The following is a 19,709-nucleotide window of genomic DNA, read 5'->3' as shown; positions in this document are numbered from 1 at the left end:
TTCATGGCATACTATAAAAATACAACTTTGGAAATTTGTAATAAACAAGTTCCACATTGCAGATGCCCAATTTCAGACCTACAGCGGTCACTGTTGGATCAAACCAGCCCCAAATAAAAAGCTGTTCCAGCTGTAGAATTCATCTTTGAACTGAAGCTTGCGTGACTTTTTCTCCCACTTCTCCCTTCTGTTTTCTTCATTTTTTTTTTCTCTGTGGTGCTTGTTGGAAGAAGTAGAACTGTTCAAATGTTGTATAAAACATTTTTTATGGAATTATCTTGAGCACTTCTGGTTATCCAAGTTGAGTCTGTACTGAGGGCCTTCTGAGGTTTGATATCTTTGAAGTGCACACAAAAGGGGTCTTTTGCACACAGGTACTCCAGTGAATATATAAAAACTGGGTGGACCGTGGATGGTCTGACCTGCTCCTAAAACTTTATCTGTTAAAGTCTCTGGACTACCTTCTGATTTTGAAGGTTGAAAGTTGCACATTGGTCTTGAATTGGAATTGTTCTGGTGTGCTTCACTCAGAAAACATGCCATTGAAATAAGATCCCCCCCCCCCAAAAAAAAAAACAACACACCTTTACTATAGAGCATCTGTCCTGCATGCTACCAAGCTGTCCACTGCAACGCCCTCAGGAAAGCTCGTTGCATGATGGTGGCTTTTGCAGTACACTGTCAGGAAGAACACGGTAAGGATCCTCAACAACAGTGGTTCCAATGCAGTCACTTATGTTAAAATAGCAGCACCAGATTCCTCTGAAGTTTTTAAGTGACAGATTTTTTTAAATACATTTCTCTTTATTTTATTTGAGTTAGAAGATTTTTGTTTATGGAATAGTTCTAACAGGGGATTTGTGGTCTTTTCAATGCACACCTATTTTGTATTCAAATATAGACTGTTCTGGAAGCAGTTTGATAATAAGAGACCTTGTCAAGAAGGGAGATTATCCTGGCTAGGAGAAATTCCACCTTACCATAGACAGGATCTCAATCTCTGGACCATAATGATTGTGGAGACAGTAACTGTGTGTTAAAGAAAAAAGCAGAGAAAATAGATTGAAAATGTAAATTCCTAAGAATTGCCTTCTAGAATGCCTTCCAGAATGCAGCTCTCTTTTGGGGCACTTCAGAGTACCGCAGGCTAGCAGTACAGCATTTAGATATAGCATCAGATTTGAGGTCCTGATATTTTGGCTGCCTGTAAAGATTTTCATCTTATGACACTTTTGTGTGTGCGCTTATGGTACGCAAACTTATTAAAAGGGGGTGCCAAGCAGTTGCAGTTTTGTTTAGTGTCATCATCCTTCGCGTGATTGTTTCTGGTTTGTTCTGTTACCTCTAGCCTTCTCCTTAATTACAAGAAACAAAACCAATGGGGTTTTAATATTAAAACTACGATTTATAATTAACAATCTGTTTTCTGTTAGCTTGCCTTACTTAGCAGCAAACTGAGAACAGAGTGTCAGTTGTAGGTACACAGAATAAAAAATGTCCCCTGAGCGCCAGAGCTTTCATTCCAAGTAGGACAGGGGTGGGGAGGAAAAGGACAGATAGAAGTTAAGGGGTCACAGACAGTCTAATAATGTGTCCTTGGGTTTTGTTTTTCATGTAGGCTTTTGTGCAGCAGGGCTGTTTTGGGAGAAAGCCAAGTAGATGTAAAGGGCTGGATGGGCTGGAGTGGTGTGGAGAGACAGAAGCAGTTGGTTTTGGAAAGAGAGCATTCAGTGGAACGTGTTAAGCCTCTTAGCAGCCTTGCTTATACCTAGTCATTGCCAGAACTAAACTGGCTGGTCTGCTGGTTTCAGTTCCTGCTTTGCTCTTCTAGTCTGCTTCTTCCCTGAAGGCCTCGTGGGACGTCCTGCGGTTTCTCATCCTTCCGGAGACAGAGGGGCCTCCCTACCTTGTTTGTAGTCCTTGGTGTTTGATAGCAGTGCAGTTCACAAAGCTTATTATTCTTGTTTCAGACTGCTATAACAATGTGATGTTATTTATTTTCTAGCCATCAAGGCCTGTACCTGTGGCAAATTACCCTCATTCACCTGTTCCAGGAAACCCCACGCCACCTATGACTCCAGGGAGCAATATTCCTCCATACCTGTCACCTAACCAGGATGTCAAACCACCATTCCCACCTGACATTAAGCCAAATATCAATGCTTTACCACCACCTCCAAGTGAGTAGCAAGCAGAACACTCCCACAGCCCTTTATTGTCACTCCATTCTCAGCCATATACATTTCAGTCTGGACAAAGGTCTGATTGCTGCTCTGGGAGCAGCCCAGATTGCTGTGTTTTAATAGGTGGCATGGCCCAGCTGCACAGTGCAGGCTCACTAGAGTGGGTGGACAGGAAAAGGAAAGATTGCTGTCCCTTGCTAATGTAGAGTATCCGAAAAGTTCTTTAAAGTTAAACTTGTAAGGATGTTACTCCTGAAGTATTCCTTTGATACACTTCCTGAGGATAAAACACTTAATTTTGAGTTGGGTTGTGTGCTTGGTAGACTTGTTGATTGTATGAACTTTTATTGTTGTATATTTTGTTCAAGGGCAAAGTCATTCATTGAACATTACAGCAGAATGGCATACGACGTGAATATTTATGGCAGTGTCTCTGTTGTGATCCATACAGGCTTCTTAAGAATATTCAGTAGTATGCCAAAAATTGATATATGTTCCGTTCAAAGCCATTCAACCTCACAGCTTCATTTGGCTGGGAACAGGGAAGGAATAACAAGATCTCTATGGCTGTATACTAGCACAAGATGTTTGATGTTTTTAAGTGACTGATGAACAGTAGGAGATAGCATATACTAGGGAATTGGAGAATCTTTGTTTCCTATAAAAGGACTTCTGCTGAATTAGCACTTTGCAGGCAGTGTTTGCACTTGAGGATAACTGAACAATGAAGTTGAAGAAGTTGGCCTGCAGTATTGTTTGGGCAAGAACATAGCATTTAAAGGTGTTTGGTCTGCACAGTTTAGCCGTGAGTTACCACAAAACCTTGTGATACGAGGTCAGACAGTAATTGCGTGCCGGTATCTTGGGTCTTTGGAAAGGTTCAACTGAAACTAATTGAATAATGTTGTTCCCAGCTCAAAGCAGGAGAAATAACTAAATGTTATTACAGTTTGCCATAATCAAGAGATTTGTTGTCAGTCTTCCACTAACAGACTAAGGCTGGACACTGATCCTATCTAGTAATAAAAAGTGCAAGTCCTTGCCATGTTTGGATTATGTTTCTGTCCGGAATGCTAGGGTCCTGATGTTAAGTGTGGGAGAACATAAGACTTGGGTTTGTCATGCTTATCAACTGGAGCCTTTCACTTGTATCAGTTAGATCTTTTAGCTACTTGTGATTTTCTTTTGTGTGTGTATGAACCTGCTAAGTTAAACCCAGTAGCAGATCACTGTGCCATTTGTTACTATTCTGTATAAATATACACATTATTATTGCACTGCAGATGCTAAAGGGAAAGTTCACGCTTTCTCTCCCTCTTCGATCCCAGCCAACCACAATGATGAGCTCCGTCTGACATTTCCCGTGAGAGATGGTGTTGTGTTGGAGCCCTTCCGGCTGGAACACAACCTGGCAGTCAGTAACCATGTCTTTCACTTACGGCCAACTGTTCATCAAACGCTGATGTGGAGGTAAGCTCAGTCTTCTTGTGAGGAAGTCTAGCACCAGCGATGGAGAAATGGCAGGCCAGATGGACTTAATTCAGGCCAGATGAAATTACCATTAATTTCATTTGAAAAATCATGGTCTAGCTGGGAAAAATTCTTTGTAAAAACTCACAGATAAACTCACCTGTTGCTTCACAGAGACAACACGTACTAAAATGTTTTCTAATGCATGTTTTGTCCCCTTACTGATAGTACATGGATAGCATACAGTGGCTGAAAAGTCAATTTGTCAGCATCATTTCTGCTCTGGTTAGAACGAGAGTAGGAAGTCCATGACCAACACCAGCACAAACTTTGATGGAGGAGACTCTGAAGTCCTTAGGTACCTTGTGGCCTGTGAAATGTTGGCTGCAGGAGTAGCTATGCAGGACTGTTAGTTTCTGCTGAAATTACATGGTTGAGCGTCTGATAATGAAAAATAACACACTAAAGAAGGATCTGATTTAGAGGTTTGGTAAAATCAGTTAGAAAGACAAGTGCTTAAATCTGACTTCCTACATTCCCCCTCTCTTATGACTCCACAAGTAAGGATGGGTCAGAAATATTTGGGGCATAGCTTTTCATGTGCAAAGTCTTCTATTTTTCAGTTACAGCAAGTACTACTACTTTCCGGCACAGAGGAATAGTTTTCCTAGGTGTTACTTTACTATATTTAATTTAGATTTGCATAAGTGATTCCAGGATATGTTCTGCTTCCATCATACTTATGGAATGACTTTAGATCAACTTACAATCAGAACATTTTTTTGCATGTTTTCAAATACTTCTGAATAACTGTGTCTCATTCTCTTTTTCTCAGAAAGCCTTTGGGTGTTATCCTGTTTTCTTATGAAATTACTTGAACCTGTTTCTGTGCATTGTGGAGTTTGATTGGTTTCTCATTATCTTGTACAGAGGTTGTTTTACAGGTGTAGCTGCTGAGGTGGTAAAACACTGCATCTTCTGCACATTCTCCATTATGGCTGCCTCGCTTTCAGTTTCTTCCTGAGCCTAGATCAAATGCCCCCTGGCCTTAATGGGAATGATAACTGGTAGCTTCAGCTTTTTTCCATTTAAGGCTGTTTTTCCTATTCACTGGTATTCATTTGAGGCTTCTGTTTTTATGGTGTGGAGAGCACATGGTGGGCAGGGGTGGCAGACAGGTGAGCTGGGTTCCCTGCCCCTGGGACAGACTCTGTCTCTAAAGCTGAGGCTGGATGCAGGATACAGGAGTCATTTGCTGCCGCAACGCTCTCCTAACCTGATGTAGCCTGGGGGTTAGAAATGAGAGAGATTTCAGACAGACCACATCCAATAATTAACACCTAACTTTGAGGTCAGTTATTGCTTACTTGCATTTCATTATCGTGGAGTACTAGAAGCAGAGGGAGTTTTGGCAGTTATTTGCCAGTTCTTATTAATAAGTAATCACTACTGGGGATTGTGCTGGCTCATTCAGTAGATTTATAGCGCTGCACTGAGGCATGAGGCTGTTTCTTAATATCTGTTCTTTCTTTCTTCCCTAGCTCACCAAACACATAGCCTTTATTTAAACTTATTTTAATGAAGACTCATAGGTAAACCGTGCACAGGTCTGCTGTTTTGAAAGGCTTGTTAATAGTGGGGAGAATGGATGGTCCTGTAATGAAGTCATTTCAAATTTACCTCAGGGCTGGATGGACTCCAAAAAAATGAATTAGTCACATGTGTGGATGGATTTTGTTTTTATAGAGAATGATGGAATCGAGCCAGGTCTGAATATTTTTCTGCCAGTTAAAATATTCGGTAAAACCTCTCACGTGTACACCCATAATTAATAGCAGTGCAACTATTTTTCTTCCCATTGGGAACTCTTCATGGTTATGAGAAGCAGAAGATTGAAGGCAAGAAAAATGTTGCCTTGAAGCTGGCTCAGTCTTAGCACCGCTCAGTTATTAACAATGTCCCACTGTGGGGCTGCATGCTAGGAACGTGAGTCTCTGTCCCCACTCTGAGGCTTTCAGAAGACCTGGCCAGAGCTGTCAGGAATGGACAAATTCGGATTGTTTTTTAAATTATAGGTGCTACGTCTGATTTCCTCTGGGTTTGTTTGATTGTTGCATGTTCTCTTAAGTTGAGAATCTCTAGTAGATCGTGCAGAGAGAGCTTTCAAAACTTGGTAGTAAAATACTGGGGGGGGGGTGGGGGGAAATGGGAACACTTGATTTAGATGGATTATTTTTGAAAGGTTAGGTGATTTGTATTCTATACATTTCTTTATTAAAAAACATGCTTTTGTCCAGTACTAAGTCTTGATGTTTTGAAATCTAGAAAAGACTATGTTAAGTCAGAAATGAAATTTTTATTTCTGGAAAAGGAAAATTGAAGTTAAAGTGATGATCTCCTGCATGATCTTTTTCTCATGGGTCTTACAAAGATGTCTTCCTTCAGGCAAGATGAAGAAAAAAGCACCTAGGTTTTCAAGCATAACAGATAAACATTGGGCAGAACATTTCAGCTGTCTTGAACAGCAGAATCCCAGCATTTCAGTTCAGTTCTTCATGTTCTTTTAAAGATCTTCAAATTATTCATTTCTGACACAGCGCTAACATTCGTGTGTGAAACTGTGAAGTCATAGTCTCTACGCACTTAATTTTGATTAACTTTGTCTCAGCCTCTCCCTTTTTTGGAGGTGTTAGAAAACTAATTTTGAGGAGCTGAATAGTGTGTGGAATTTATTATTAGAGAGGTGGGAGGGAGTCATGCTCTGAAAGAAGCTCTAAATTGGGTAGATTTAATCCACAGCTGTGTTAATTTGGAATCACAGAAACACAGGCAGTGAGAAGCAGGGGTCATTTTATCTTAGTTTATTTACCTCTTCCAAGGCAGGATTACCTATATCTCTATTATGTCTGACAAGCATTTGTGCAAAACGTTTTTTAAATACTCTCAAATAGCAAAGGATCCACAATTGTCCTGCACATCCTACTGCAGCACATCACTTTGGTATTCTTAACTGTAACACACAGGAAAGACCTGTCCAACGTTGATGTTTTTCTTTCAGCAGGATCATTCCGCAGTCTGTTTTTGCAAAGTGGTTTGAGATGTTCACCTGGAAAGTCCTTTAGAAGTGTACAATACTAGCATCTTTGTAGTATGCTTGCATCCTTAATTCATCATGACCTGCTTCTCTTAAGGGCTTTTATGAAGAAAGTATGTTATATCCTTTATTGGCAGTAATTTGAGAAAAATAGGCTGACTCATCGTGAAAAAATGTTCGTAGCATCAAAAAGACCTCCTTCTGCAAAGTGAAAGAAAAGTTAAAAGAAAGATTTATTGGTTGTTGTACAGGTCTGACTTGGAATTACAGTTCAAGTGCTATCACCATGAAGACAGACAAATGAACACAAACTGGCCAGCTTCAGTCCAGGTCAGCGTTAATGCAACCCCACTTACCATCGAACGTGGTGACAACAAGACATCTCATAAACCTCTGCACCTAAAGCATGTCTGCCAGCCAGGAAGAAACACGATTCAAATTACAGTCACAGCATGTTGTTGTGTAAGTACATTGAGCTTGCGGCTGCAGCTGCTGATGCTGACTTTGCTTTTTAGTGCAGTTTGCAAATGTTGCCTTAGCTGAAAAAGCCTTCCTCTCATTTTTTTCCCATGGATTTTTCTGATAAGGTGCTTGTTTAATGGTGTTGACACAGGCAGAGTACTAATACTGAAATTTTTGCTGCAGAATTACTGCAGAATATAGTGCTGTCCTTCTGATATATTTGTAAGGACTTGGGGACTAGGGGAGAATGGGAGTTTGATCTTCTAGTTATTTAGTGTGTAACACAGTGGTTGAAGGATTTTAATATGGAAGCAGACTGTGGTAGTGTGGAATGTTTTCCAGTACTAATTTCATTTACTTACTGTATCAAACTGCGATTGGTTTGACATGATAACATCAACCCCATCATCACTGGTGGTGGTGATGATTTTTCATAAAGACATTAAGGTTAAAAACTTGTATCCCATGGTTCAGTGTAGATATGCAGCTTTCCTTTTTCTCCTTTTCTGTGGTGTAGATGCTCTCGGGGGCAAGTCCTATATTTTTAATGCAGATTGTTGCACACATTACAGTTGGAGCTGTTAACTGTTCTGTTGTCACTGACAAGAAAGCAAGCTTCTACCTCTCCCAAGGTCACAGAGTGAGGCACTTTGACAAGAAGGCTTTCACCCATTTTGCTTTACTTCACATTGATGTTTCTCCACATAGTACCATTTATCTGTTGTCTAAGAGCAGGGGCAGCATCCTGTGAATCCACAACAAGCTCTTAGGACTCTGTTGGGGAAGAAGATGCAGTGAGTTCCAATACATCAGTAGCAAATTGTGCAACTTCTGACAGAGTCGAAGGGCAGGTAGGGTAGGCTGTGTCAAAGAATCCAGAATCAGATTTAAGAATAAGTCTTGATGTCAGCGATGAAATACATCAGCCCACTTTATTCTGAATATTAAAAAGAAAATGCAGAATATCTTTACTTTTTTTTTTAAAGCTGTTACATAGGAATGTGCACTCTGGGAGCAAAGAACAAAATACTGTGTAGTGCTCAGTATATCCCTAAGGGCATGTATGCACTCAGCAGAGCAACACCAGCTTTCATATTTATGCATTAGATTCTTATGAAGCTATGCGTCCAAGGGAGCAGTGCAACTCTGATCAGCAGTATATGTAGCATATGTGTTTGGTTCTTGTGGTAACAAAATTCATTCTCTTTCAGTCACACTTGTTCGTGTTGCAATTAGTACACCGGCCATCAGTTCGCTCCGTGCTTCAAGGTCTACTAAAGAAACGCCTCCTCCCAGCAGAACATTGTATCACTAAGAGTGAGTTTTGTTTTTTGTGTGGGTGATGACTTTCCAGAATCCTACGTTCAATTGTGATAAGCTATTTCTGCACCAGATTTGCTTGCTTGTTGAAAACTCTTAGCTGCACTGTCAAGAATTTCCAGAACGCCACATGCATAGATGAAATCCTTGGTATACCGAAATGTTGAGGGCTGTTTGGGTGGGGGTAACAAAGTTCCAAAAACGCAGGTTTAATCCCTAATGACATCTCTTCCATCACAGGAGAATGTCTTTTTTTCACCCCATATCTGTTTCTCACTGACTCAAAATCGTTGCACGGAAAGATCCTTCTTTATTCATTTTGGGCTGCTTTAAGTGCTTGCATGGCACTTCTTATAGTTGAAGATACAGCTGAAACACATGTGTGTGATGGTTTGCTGTAAAGGATAGCATTCTAAATGACACAAAATAGACTTACGTGAACAAATTGTCCATTAAAGTGTCCTTTAAAGATTGAAGTGTTGGTCTGCAAGATTTCTACATTAGAATTTAAAGTACATGTGTATTTTCTCACACATATGCATACCTTCTTCCTAAACAGTAAAGAGGAACTTCAGTAGTGTAGCAGCATCCTCTGGTAATGCGACACTAAACGGGGAAGATGGAGTAGAGCAAACTGCTATTAAAGTGTCTCTGAAGTGTCCGATCACATTCCGGCGGATTCAGCTCCCAGCAAGGGGTCATGATTGCAAGCATGTACAAGTGAGTAGATGCCAGTGACCTGGCAGTATTCTTTCAGCCACATGTTGTTACCTTTTGCTTGGTTGTTGTAAGAGAGAGAGATTAATGAAATGGGTTTTCTTTTTTTTTTTTTTTTTTTTTTTGACTATCAACATAAATAACCAAATATATATGCTTAGTGTAGAGGGAGAAAGTAAGTTACTTGGTTTGGGTTTTAGTTCTAGTAGGGTTCTTTATGGCAGTTGTACTTTTGTCTGACTGAATCAGTTAATACAGTATTTTCCCCTGATTTCCTCTTTTTTGTTGTTATTTTCTTTGTTTCTTTCTGATACGTAGTGCTTTGATCTGGAATCTTACTTGCAACTGAACTGCGAAAGAGGAACTTGGAGGTGTCCAGTATGCAAGTAAGTGCAACCATCCTACATGAAATGCAGGTGTAGATGATTTGACCAAATTCAGATCATATTTAAGGTTATGAAGGAAAGATAATGGATTTGGAAGGGAGAAAATGGGAAAAAAAAAAAAAGATTTATTACATTTACTTTAAGTCCCAAGAGAATTGTAGTGATATTGCATGAATTCAGGGAACATCCTGGATTATTTTTTTTTTTTTTGAAATTCTGAAACAGTTAACAGTATATCTTCTCACATATATATCTCACATCATACATATTCTCACATCTCAAAATACATACTCTGCCAGCTCTCATCAGGCTATCATTGTATTGTGTAGAGTTCAAAGGAAGCTCAAATATTTGCAGTGATAAGGCAGATATCTACATAAAACTAATGAACTGGGAATTGGTCTTCCTGCAGATTATGAAGTATAAGCAACAAGGAGATTGCAACATGCCATAATAAAAGGATGGGTAGCCTATTCTGGAGTTAGTTTTGTATAATCTTCATGTTGTAATGCCCAAATTAATGAACTTCAAATACATAAATATTAAAAAGGTCGGCATTCAGCTGAGCCTGATGGTGTAAGGATGCCAGATAACTGTCTTAGGTACTGTGCTTTGAGTCACATAGGTATGCAGTGAATAGCTGTGTTCAAGCAGAATGGGAACTTTGGAGACTGCATCATTTTCCAGTACGTAGGTAGGAAATGAAGTTGAATCCTCCAAAGTCAATGTCAAGTGTAAATTAAGGTGAGGGCAGAAAGCAGGAAGGATTCTACTTCACAATAAGGCTGATTTTAAGAAGGTAAAATATTTCCAAGAAGCGGGGAATACAAAAGTTTGAAGTAACTGCCTAAAGAAAAAGAGGGATACCTTGGCATACCTTCAGACTTACGTTTTGACCAGAGAGCTACTGTACTGCAGAAGAAACAGAAAAAAAAATGCTTTGAAGTGGTCACAGATGACTCATCCTTACATTTAAGTGAGCAGAAAGACTCAGTGTCTGCAAGCCTGTTCAGTGTCTGTAACCTACAGTCCACAGGGTTACAAGTTTGTTACAGCCTCAGCTGAGGAGCCAGTGCTCTTTAGCTCAAGCATCTGTAGCTGTAGCAACTTGCAAGCATCTCTGCAAGTCTCCAGTTGAATCCCTGTGTCAGCTAAAGTTAGCTATATACAGAAGTGGGGATTGTCCATTTTATCTGCTTCTGAGAACATCACAGGCTTGAGATGAGCTTTTTTCAATGAACATCTGTGATTCATAGCTATCCTAAGGTGCAGATGCTTTCTCTGAACTACCTGAACCTTTTCAGTGTTCCAAGTTTGGCTAAAAATCAGAGTAGAATATATTAAAGATACTGGTTGCTTCTTAATTTACATATTAGCAGATTCAAGTCAAAATGTTCATCCTGTTCCTCTAAGTCTGAGCACCTGTATGTAAGAGCATCTGCATTCAGATCTTAGTGCCTACATAACTAAATCATTTCTCATTCGGTTTTGTTCTGTCCCCATCTGTGCTGGTGTTAAGTAAAACAGCTATACTATGTAGTTATTTTGAAGACATATTACAGTGTAGCTCAAAAAAACAGCAAAGATGCAATTTGAAAAAATAGTAGTTCGAGGTGATGATCACAGGAGAGATTTGCTGTGTTTGAAACGACTATAAATCTGAAATACAATTCAATAAAAACAACAATTTAAAAGATGCAAAGAGTTTGTGGATACGTAGAAATGCAGGTATCCTTCTTTCATATATTTGGTGTTAAAATCTATTATCCTGGTATTGCAGATGTAAAACTGAAACTGTTTGTCCGATGCCATTATTAATTATGTGTTAAAGATAGTAAGTTCGTGGATCCCAGTCTGCTGATTTCATCACTAACCTATCCTTCCATCCTTCTTTCCAACACATGCAGAGATATTCTAATACGGAGGGATGGTTGTTTTCTTTTTTTTCTTTCCTAGTAAAACCGCTCTGCTGGAGGGCTTGGAGGTTGACCAGTACATGTGGGGTATTCTGAATGCTATACAAAAGTAAGTGAATTTTCTGATATCCAAGACTAAGTAATTAGGAGATATGTTAATGAATGCTGAGACAGTCATGCCAAAGTAGATCTTAGTGATTCAACTTGAGTGTTCAGTTTCATGGCTCCTTGGTGGTGCTAGCAATATCAGTGAGTGTAGCTAATGATAGAGTGAGTCAGTTTCCTTCTACTTAATAGATCTTCTTTGGGTCTTCTCTCGGTGATAGCCTCATCAGTGAAGCAGAATGGAGACTGAGAATGGAGGATTAAATGTTTTCTTGTATTTAGAAATAGTCCCTCTGATTCATATAGAGTAGACCACAGATATGCTTGGATTTCATTGTGTGGATGAAAACAGGCATATGCTCTCAGAGTTGCCTTTTCTAAAACTTGCTTGCAGCACACACTTGGGGAGTGAAAGATCATGAGGTTGTATACACGAGAGCATTTCAGAACAATTATTACCATGCGGTTCCTTATGAAAATTTCAACAGAAATGATAGGAGGAAAAAAAAAGAGCAATTAACATGATAGAATTCTCACATTATTTTGCAGCTCAGAGTTTGAAGAAGTTACCATTGATCCAACTTGCAGTTGGAGGCCAGTCCCTATAAAGTCAGATATTCACATCAAAGATGATCCAGATGGTATTCCCTCAAAAAGATTTAAGACCATGAGTCCAAGCCAGATGATCATGCCGAATGTGATGGAGATGATTGCAGCTTTGGGTCCTGGGCCGTCACCTTACCCATCCCTCCCACCTCCTCCAGGAGGCAACAACTCCACTGAATATGGTAACCAAGGTTAGTTTTACATCCTTGCGCACTACAAGTTGTCACTGTAGAAGTCATGGTGCAGTCATCGTTGTGATCCGGTTATGTCTCTGCATCTTTTCATGAAGACTCATAAGGGAAGTAAAATGTATATGGCTGCTGTTCTGAACTTCTGCATTAAACTTTTCATTTAAGATTCATCTGGTTAGAGGAAAATGTGTTCTAGTAAGGAAATCGGTGATTGTTGAATTTCTTGCCATGTGGTGCTCCCTGAATCAATGGACACTGAATGTTCCCTTATGTATTCATGGCTTGCCACAGTATGCATCTCTCTTTGTCTTTTCTGTCCGTTTTCCTTCTGTCCCTCTATTCAAGGAAAGGCTTCTGATGCTACATTAGTTACAAAGCAGCGAACCTGACTCATTAATCCTGCCACTTGGTCCACCAAGTTTAACGTGTGGCCAGATGGTTAACATGTCATAGGCTGCCCAGAAAGTGGGTGATTTTTCAAGAACTTGTAACTGCTTTGCAAGCACCTTGGCATTAGAAAATGACTTCTGAGATCCTGTATCCAGTGTTGCCGGTTTGAGAAACGTGGAACTAAATCCAAGCAGTGGAAATACTTCTTAAATGACTGGTATACTGTGAATAACTAAATTAGTGGCAATTCTGAAAATATGAAACCAGAGACTGTTCCTTTTGCATGTAATGTGATATGACTCAGTTCAGCTCTGAGAAAAGACCAACTGTTCACACCATCAGAATCCCCAAATTGATTACAAGGTGATATATGTGCTTTTTGCAGGCATCTGAAGAAAAATGTCGCTTGCATGCAAAATATGGTTAATTTGCTCCAATGACTGCAAAACTGATGACAGATGATAAAACTTTTCAGGTTTTCAAACAGATGAATGATTACTATAACAAAGCCAAGAGCATTGAATCACAATTTTTTCTGTATTTAAGTAGGAGTGAAATGCAGTCAGAGCATGAGAACAGACCATCTTTCTTCATCATCTCTCTAGCTCTTTTACTCGCAAATGGACACAGTAGTCAAGTAAACTGGGTTGTAGGGTTTGTTTAGCAATTGCTGCCTAGACTGTTATTTCACTCCCATCCCCTGTAGGTCCTGTAAATCCTTGCGTACACTACCTCATAGTTTCATTCTCCATCGGTACGTGTGGTGAAACTTAGTGTTTAGAATTAGGTAATGTCCTCTGATTAACAGTACTCTACAAAAAATAGTAGTGTTATTACTGCCGTGGTTTATATTTCTTTATTTGGTTATGTCAGTAAGTATACTGAAGTATATAATTTGTAAATATAGTGAGTACTTGGTAATACAAGACCTTGTGCCAGTTCCCTGCTATTAATTTTTCCTGAGAAGCAAGGCAAGAGCAGTTACGTTCTGTGAGACTTATCCAGTTTGCAGATTAACAAAAAGAGAATTAGTAAGGCTCTGCGGTATTTACATGACAGATCAAAGTCCGACTTCTCTGAGAAATACTCTTACATGGCTAATGACTTCTATTCCTGTGAGATTAAACTTCTGCTTATGAAGCTGTGCTGAAGAGCCAGTGATGCAGCTACTTGAATTTGTTGAACTCCCTTCTTGACTCAAGCATTCAAAGCTGCTGTACTTCAGCTGAGAAACCTCAGGCTCTCCGTGCAAGCTGTAAAGCTATTCTGTTATTTCAGAGTTCAGCATCATCCAGTTTGGTCACTTACATGAAATAGCTTCATGGCTTTAGTTCAGTTTTGTTCTTTGTAGCAAACAAACCACCAGAGTCAGAATCTCAGGTGGAAGTGTTAACAGAGGGATCAAAACAGAAAAGAATATGGAGACTAAATTCCCTGTACTCTGATACATGCTTACTTAAGAATTAAGGTGACACTCATAGGGCTGAGGTGGAAGTGATCAAAATGTTCTGGTAATGGCCATACAATATTTGTTGTGAAGATCAGCAGAAGGCCCCAGGCTTTTTGCTAAATGGTAAATGTGTCAGAGTTAAATCCAGATCATTTAGTCTGAATTGATGTGGGATTTTGGTGCTTCGGAGAACATAATTTCTGTTCAAAGTTAGGTAGATTTCAAAAATTCACTAATTTTCATTACAAAAATGCATATCCACAGGCTGAAACACTAAATACAGTGAGGCAATTTGTAACTCTGAAAATGAGAATAGATATGTTTCCAGAAGGGAAAAATTGATTATGTATTTCCAGACAGTCAAGTGAATTTTACTAGGTTTCTTGGGAAGGAAGCAGTATTACCTCAAAAATCTCAGTTAGACAAGAAGGCCTCTTCTGCATTATCTTAATGGAAATTGCCTGTTTATACTGAAGAAGAGGAGGTAAAAGAGATGCTGTGCTATGAACTGGTACTGTGGCAACTTCCTGATACCGCTCTGTCAGTTAGCTTCATCAGAAACCGAAGCAATACTACAGTCCTACTGAGGGCATAGAAACGTAGATAAAAATAACGCAGGTGTCCTATATATAATTTGTGCTTGGGCAGTGAGTCACAGTTTCACTGTGATACTTCCAGATGCAAATATTCCATAGAGTTTAATATTCCTTTGACTTTTTGTCTTGCTTAAGCAGTGACTGAACAGTTGTTCAGTGTCAGCAGTTTTCAATGAGTTTTAAAACGAACGTGAACTGCTACAGTGAATCCTAATACTCTTAGCGGTAGCCAGTATTTGAAAGTCAAATGACATTTTTTCCTCCCTATTCTTCCAGCTGCCTCTTGGAATGGGGAGTGCAACATTGCCACCACATTCGGCATCTGTTTCCCCATGCTATGCAAGGAGGATGTGGCACTGCACAGCTTTTACAAGAGACTCTGAAAAGTCAGTGTCAGGAAAAAAAAAATCATACATATAATATCTGTTTCTCTTCTAGGCAACAGTTACCAAGGTCATGGTAACTTTGATTTTCCACACGGGAATCCTGGTGGAACGTCTATGAACGACTTCATGCATGGGCCCCAGCTGTCACATCCCCCAGACATGCCCAGCAGTATGGCAGCTCTTGACAAACCTCTGAGTCACCCCATGCAGGAATCTGTAAGTAATGGCGCTGAAGAGGTAGAACGTTCTTTGTGGGAGTAAGGAGCAATCCTCAGGACTTTGTGATCTGCTCTTACTTCTTTGCGGATTCCTAGCTTTGGCAGTTCTTGAAATAGAATAGCCCTGAGAAATGCTGTCAGAGATGCCATTTTTAAGTTTTGGTCTTTTCAGGTTTGTGGAGAGACATTCTTGAGGTTTTTTGAACTGTTGTTTAAGCTTGTTTACCTGAAAGAGACAACCTGGATCGGTGTGCTTGTGTTAATCATTGTGCTTTGCTCTGACACCTAAAAAGACTAGCGTTCGTTCCCTGGGCCAGCAGAGTCTGTGAATACCCATCCTCAGCAGACAGCTTGTAAGACATTCACTGACTTCAAAGTAGGGACAGTATCTTCCCTGGCTTTGTCCCTGAGGGCAAAATTTGCATCAAAGTATATTGAAAGAGAATTCTACACAAGTAGAATGAAAGGCACCTTTAGGCTTTTGGGAATAGGACAAACCTGTAGATTTCAAGGAGGGATGCTGCCACTGGTCTGAGGGTATATCAATGTAAGAGATGTAAAAAAATGGAAGTTCCTCAGGTCTCAGTTGGAGAGGCAGAAATGTGTTAGAAAAACAGCTTGCTCAATACACTAAGGGTTATATACAGAACTTTAAGTTCTGTATATAATCGTTATATACAGAACTTTATGTCCAGAAAATGTAGTACTGCACCAACTAGGTGATAGAAAAGCTACGACCAGCATTTAATTCTTAGGCATGGCTAATCACCTATTTTAACTCTGTGCGGTGTGTGTGTGTGTATTCTTTTATATTCATTTAAGTTACAGGGCAGGGGCTGTATAGCATACTGCACAGGAAGGATGTTTAACTTGATAAGTCATCTGTGCCATGTCTTTAGTGAGTACTAGAAAGCACAATTTCAAAATGTAATGAGGAAATGTGGTAGCAGATGCTTAGCAAAAGCCTACTCAGTCAATGTCTCCACTAGCTGGCAGTGGGTTTTCCAAGGAGGATGGTGAGAAATAGGAAGGGAGCGGAGAGAGAGTTCTTAGTATAGCTTGGAGTGATCCCAACTAAGAAGATGACTGTCTGCAAAGAGTCCAGAAACTGTAATAACTTTACCACATAACAGGCTAATAAAGGACAGAACAAGCACGCTGTAAATTTAATTTTACTTTGGCAAATTTCACATACCGAGTTTAATGAGTAGTCTGAATTATCTGCATCAGAACCAACCGTACAACAGTGAGGATAACTGTTACCAATCTGAACCACTCGCACACAGCTGCTGTCCTTTGAATCAATGCCACAGGGAATTCTTCTGTGCCTCCCATTACATGACACCTACATCTCCACTCCATCAGTAACTGCTTTACCTTTGCTATAGTAGCTGCCCCGGTGAAGTTTCTGAAGTGGTTGAATATGAAAGTGAAGAATCTGTGGCTTTCTGAAAATTGGACTCCTTACAGATAATAGCAAAGTTAAAAGCTGCTCACAGCTATACATATTGCAGAATTATATTAACATTTGCCCAAATCCCCTCTTAGATTTTTGGTTCTGTGGGCCAGTCTGTAGCAGAACTAATACGTGCTTTTGATAGCTGGCAATTAAAGTAAACCTTTGCCTCACTTCTCCCTCATCTATCGTGATATGCAAGGTATGCTGTTTGGGAAAGGGAAGTGGCAGGCTCCATCTGGTTTATGTCACTGGGTGATTTTCCCTAGTAAGTATCAGTTTTCAGGTCTAGTAGCACAAGGGAGTTAGACTGACCTTGCCAATTTGGCCACGCAAGTCTTTAGACCACATTTGTGGACTCCTTAGTTAGTACTCCTGCTCAGCTTTTTCAGTATTACAAAGTCTCTGCTTTCCTTTTTCTATTTTTTCCTTCTTGCTCTCTTCTCTCCCAGAAATGAACTGTTGGTAGCAGACTCGAGGAAAGTCACTTTAAAATTTCTGCTTTTAGAGAAACACATGCCATTAACATACTTCTGAACTGCGTAACTCAATGTCTTCAGACTGACACCTCTATATGAAAGTAACTATAAATCACATTACATAATTGAACTAAGGTTTCACGATGTTGTCTGTACTCTTGTCTGGCTTTCTGTTTTTCTTTTTTACACATACAAGGTATAGTTTGTTTTCATCTACTATTCACTTTGTCTGTTTCATGTCCAAAAGGCAAGTCAGGAGATGTCTGGTCCTTCTAGACCAGAGGTCTATTTCTAACTGAAATCGATTCGAGCTGAATGCTGCTGAGAAAGTTCCTAATTTTCCCATTCTGAAGATTTATGTGGTAGCCTGCTCTCATATAATAGTAGCAGGAAGAGTTGGTCACTCCAGACACACTCTGTAGGTCACTCCAGAAAATGCAGATGTGTTTCTCCAGTGTAGATAGGGCTGGGTAACAAAGGGCTGGATTGTCAGAACCATCTTCTGTCAGCACTAGCAGTCCACTCTTATGAGAAGAAGAAGAATCTGAAACATAGCTAGACATAGCTATGTTTCATAGCTATGTCTATTACTTCTATGTAAACATAGAAGTAATACCCAGTGTAAAATGCTTTGAGAACTATAGAACAAATGTTTGCACTATGTTAGTGCAAGACAGCTGTCACAACTGCATTTTTTATGTTCTCAGAAATTGTGAGCAAGTTTTAAACAAGAATTCAGAATTAATTCTAGCTTATTGTTTACTGAAGACAGTGTAAGAAGTGGTACATGACTGAGCAATGGATGATCAGGCCATAGTTTCATATAAACATTAAGGTGTTAGGGAAAGAAGTCATCCCTCTTCTTTCTGTTTTCACTTTTCCTCTATCACACACCAACAGAAGTTACTACAGCCATGAAATGATCTGGATCATGTTACTGACATGATGGAAAACTAATTAAGGGGGAAAACAAAGAAATCAACTTCGATATACAATAGTTCCCCAGTTTAGTTCACTGCATATCTGCAAGGATGCATCTGATGTCAAAGGAAAAATGTATGGGAAAAGTGGCAGAGAAGAGCAGCGGGGCAGGATGGCATCTTTCAGTGGTTCTGCCATTTAGCTCAGCTTAAAGAGTTAGTAAAACTGTGACCTCTGGAGTGGAGAGATGTATAAACAATTGACGTAACCTTCTGATCTTTTTTCACTATCAATTTTCTTCCAAGATGAACGGAATATTGTTCTTCAGCCTGCAAGTCCCATTGTTCTACATCTCAACACTCCTAGAGGTCACTCTTAGCCTCGTAAAGAGTTGTGTTGTTTTGTGCTATTAAACAGAAGATGTAGTTGTGTGTGCTATAAACTTTCCTTTTACAGTCTGTAAATGTTTTAAGAGTGCCACAGTTTACACTCCAAAAAACGACTCCGGAATTTCCTTGCCGTGTAGGTAAAGGGAACTTGGTTAGACTCAGCTTTCATAAGGTAGGTTAGTGCTTTTAAAATAAAACAAGGAGAGTTGTAGACACAAGCTGAAGATCTACAGGTTGTATTGTTCAGAGTGGTTTTGTACCAGTGCAAACTTACCATTAGTTAGCTGAATACAAATGGAAAAAGGTTGACGTTCTGAGCTTTTTGCTTTCTCCCTGGATGAATAGAACGCTGTCAGACAGACTTTGAACCTGCAGTGCCTGTTTAAAAGCAATATCCCTCAGTCTTGTAATGAACAATTACTGCTTATCCAACAGTTATCTTCAGGGCCCAAGATACTGCCTTATCAACTAAATACTTATGTCATGTTTACCTATGTAAAAGTAATTTATAGAATTTCTAACCTGTTTATGTTTTGAAATATGTCTGAAAACATATGAATGCCTCTTGATTTAAGTAATTATTGTTGTTAACATATCAGTGTGACTCTTGCCTTGTGCATTTGGGGATACATTTATGAGACATTTCAAGGTGATTCTGTTTTATTTTGTTTTCTGGAAACTGCTTTCCCACTTAAGCAACACTGTCTTAAATTGCTTTTTACTTTTTGTTAAGTTTTCTTAATTTGCACACTTTCTGTTGCACGTGTCCTCAATGAACGAAGAAGGAAACGATACCATTTGGACAGACGTCTACTTTCGCTCGGACTTTTGCAAAGTGTTTAGGCTGCAGATTTATTTACGTTAAGCTGTGGTCTATGGGCAGATTTTGCACAAGTTTACCCATAAGGTAACAACGATGATGTTACAGAATACCTTTCAAGTAGTCCAGCTGTGACCCTAATGGATTGAAGAGG

The 19,709-nt window shown here is 39.6% G+C and overlaps 1 protein-coding gene across 12 annotated transcripts in view; it reads left to right on the top strand.

The window, feature by feature from the left end:
* The window catches only part of ZMIZ1 (zinc finger MIZ-type containing 1), a 352,041-nt gene that overhangs the window by 322,086 nt on the left and 10,246 nt on the right, over positions 1–19,709 (top strand). For 10 of the 12 annotated variants that reach the window (XM_084526374.1, XM_084526379.1, XM_084526370.1 and 7 more), the window contains 9 exons: positions 2,006–2,180; positions 3,467–3,653; positions 6,999–7,209; positions 8,421–8,526; positions 9,089–9,249; positions 9,565–9,632; positions 11,589–11,657; positions 12,203–12,450; positions 15,325–15,488. In XM_084526374.1, the coding sequence (XP_084382500.1) occupies positions 2,006–2,180; positions 3,467–3,653; positions 6,999–7,209; positions 8,421–8,526; positions 9,089–9,249; positions 9,565–9,632; positions 11,589–11,657; positions 12,203–12,450; positions 15,325–15,488 (1,389 nt within the window). The remainder of the gene's footprint in view (positions 1–2,005; positions 2,181–3,466; positions 3,654–6,998; positions 7,210–8,420; positions 8,527–9,088; positions 9,250–9,564; positions 9,633–11,588; positions 11,658–12,202; positions 12,451–15,324; positions 15,489–19,709) is intronic. The other 2 variants (XM_084526380.1, XM_084526372.1) reach the window with 1 other exon arrangement.

The sequence above is a fragment of the Aythya ferina genome (assembly GCF_964211825.1).
Source record: "Aythya ferina genome assembly, chromosome: 7".
Lineage (NCBI taxonomy): Eukaryota > Metazoa > Chordata > Aves > Anseriformes > Anatidae > Aythya > Aythya ferina.
This window is presented reverse-complemented; position numbering and strand designations above follow the sequence as displayed.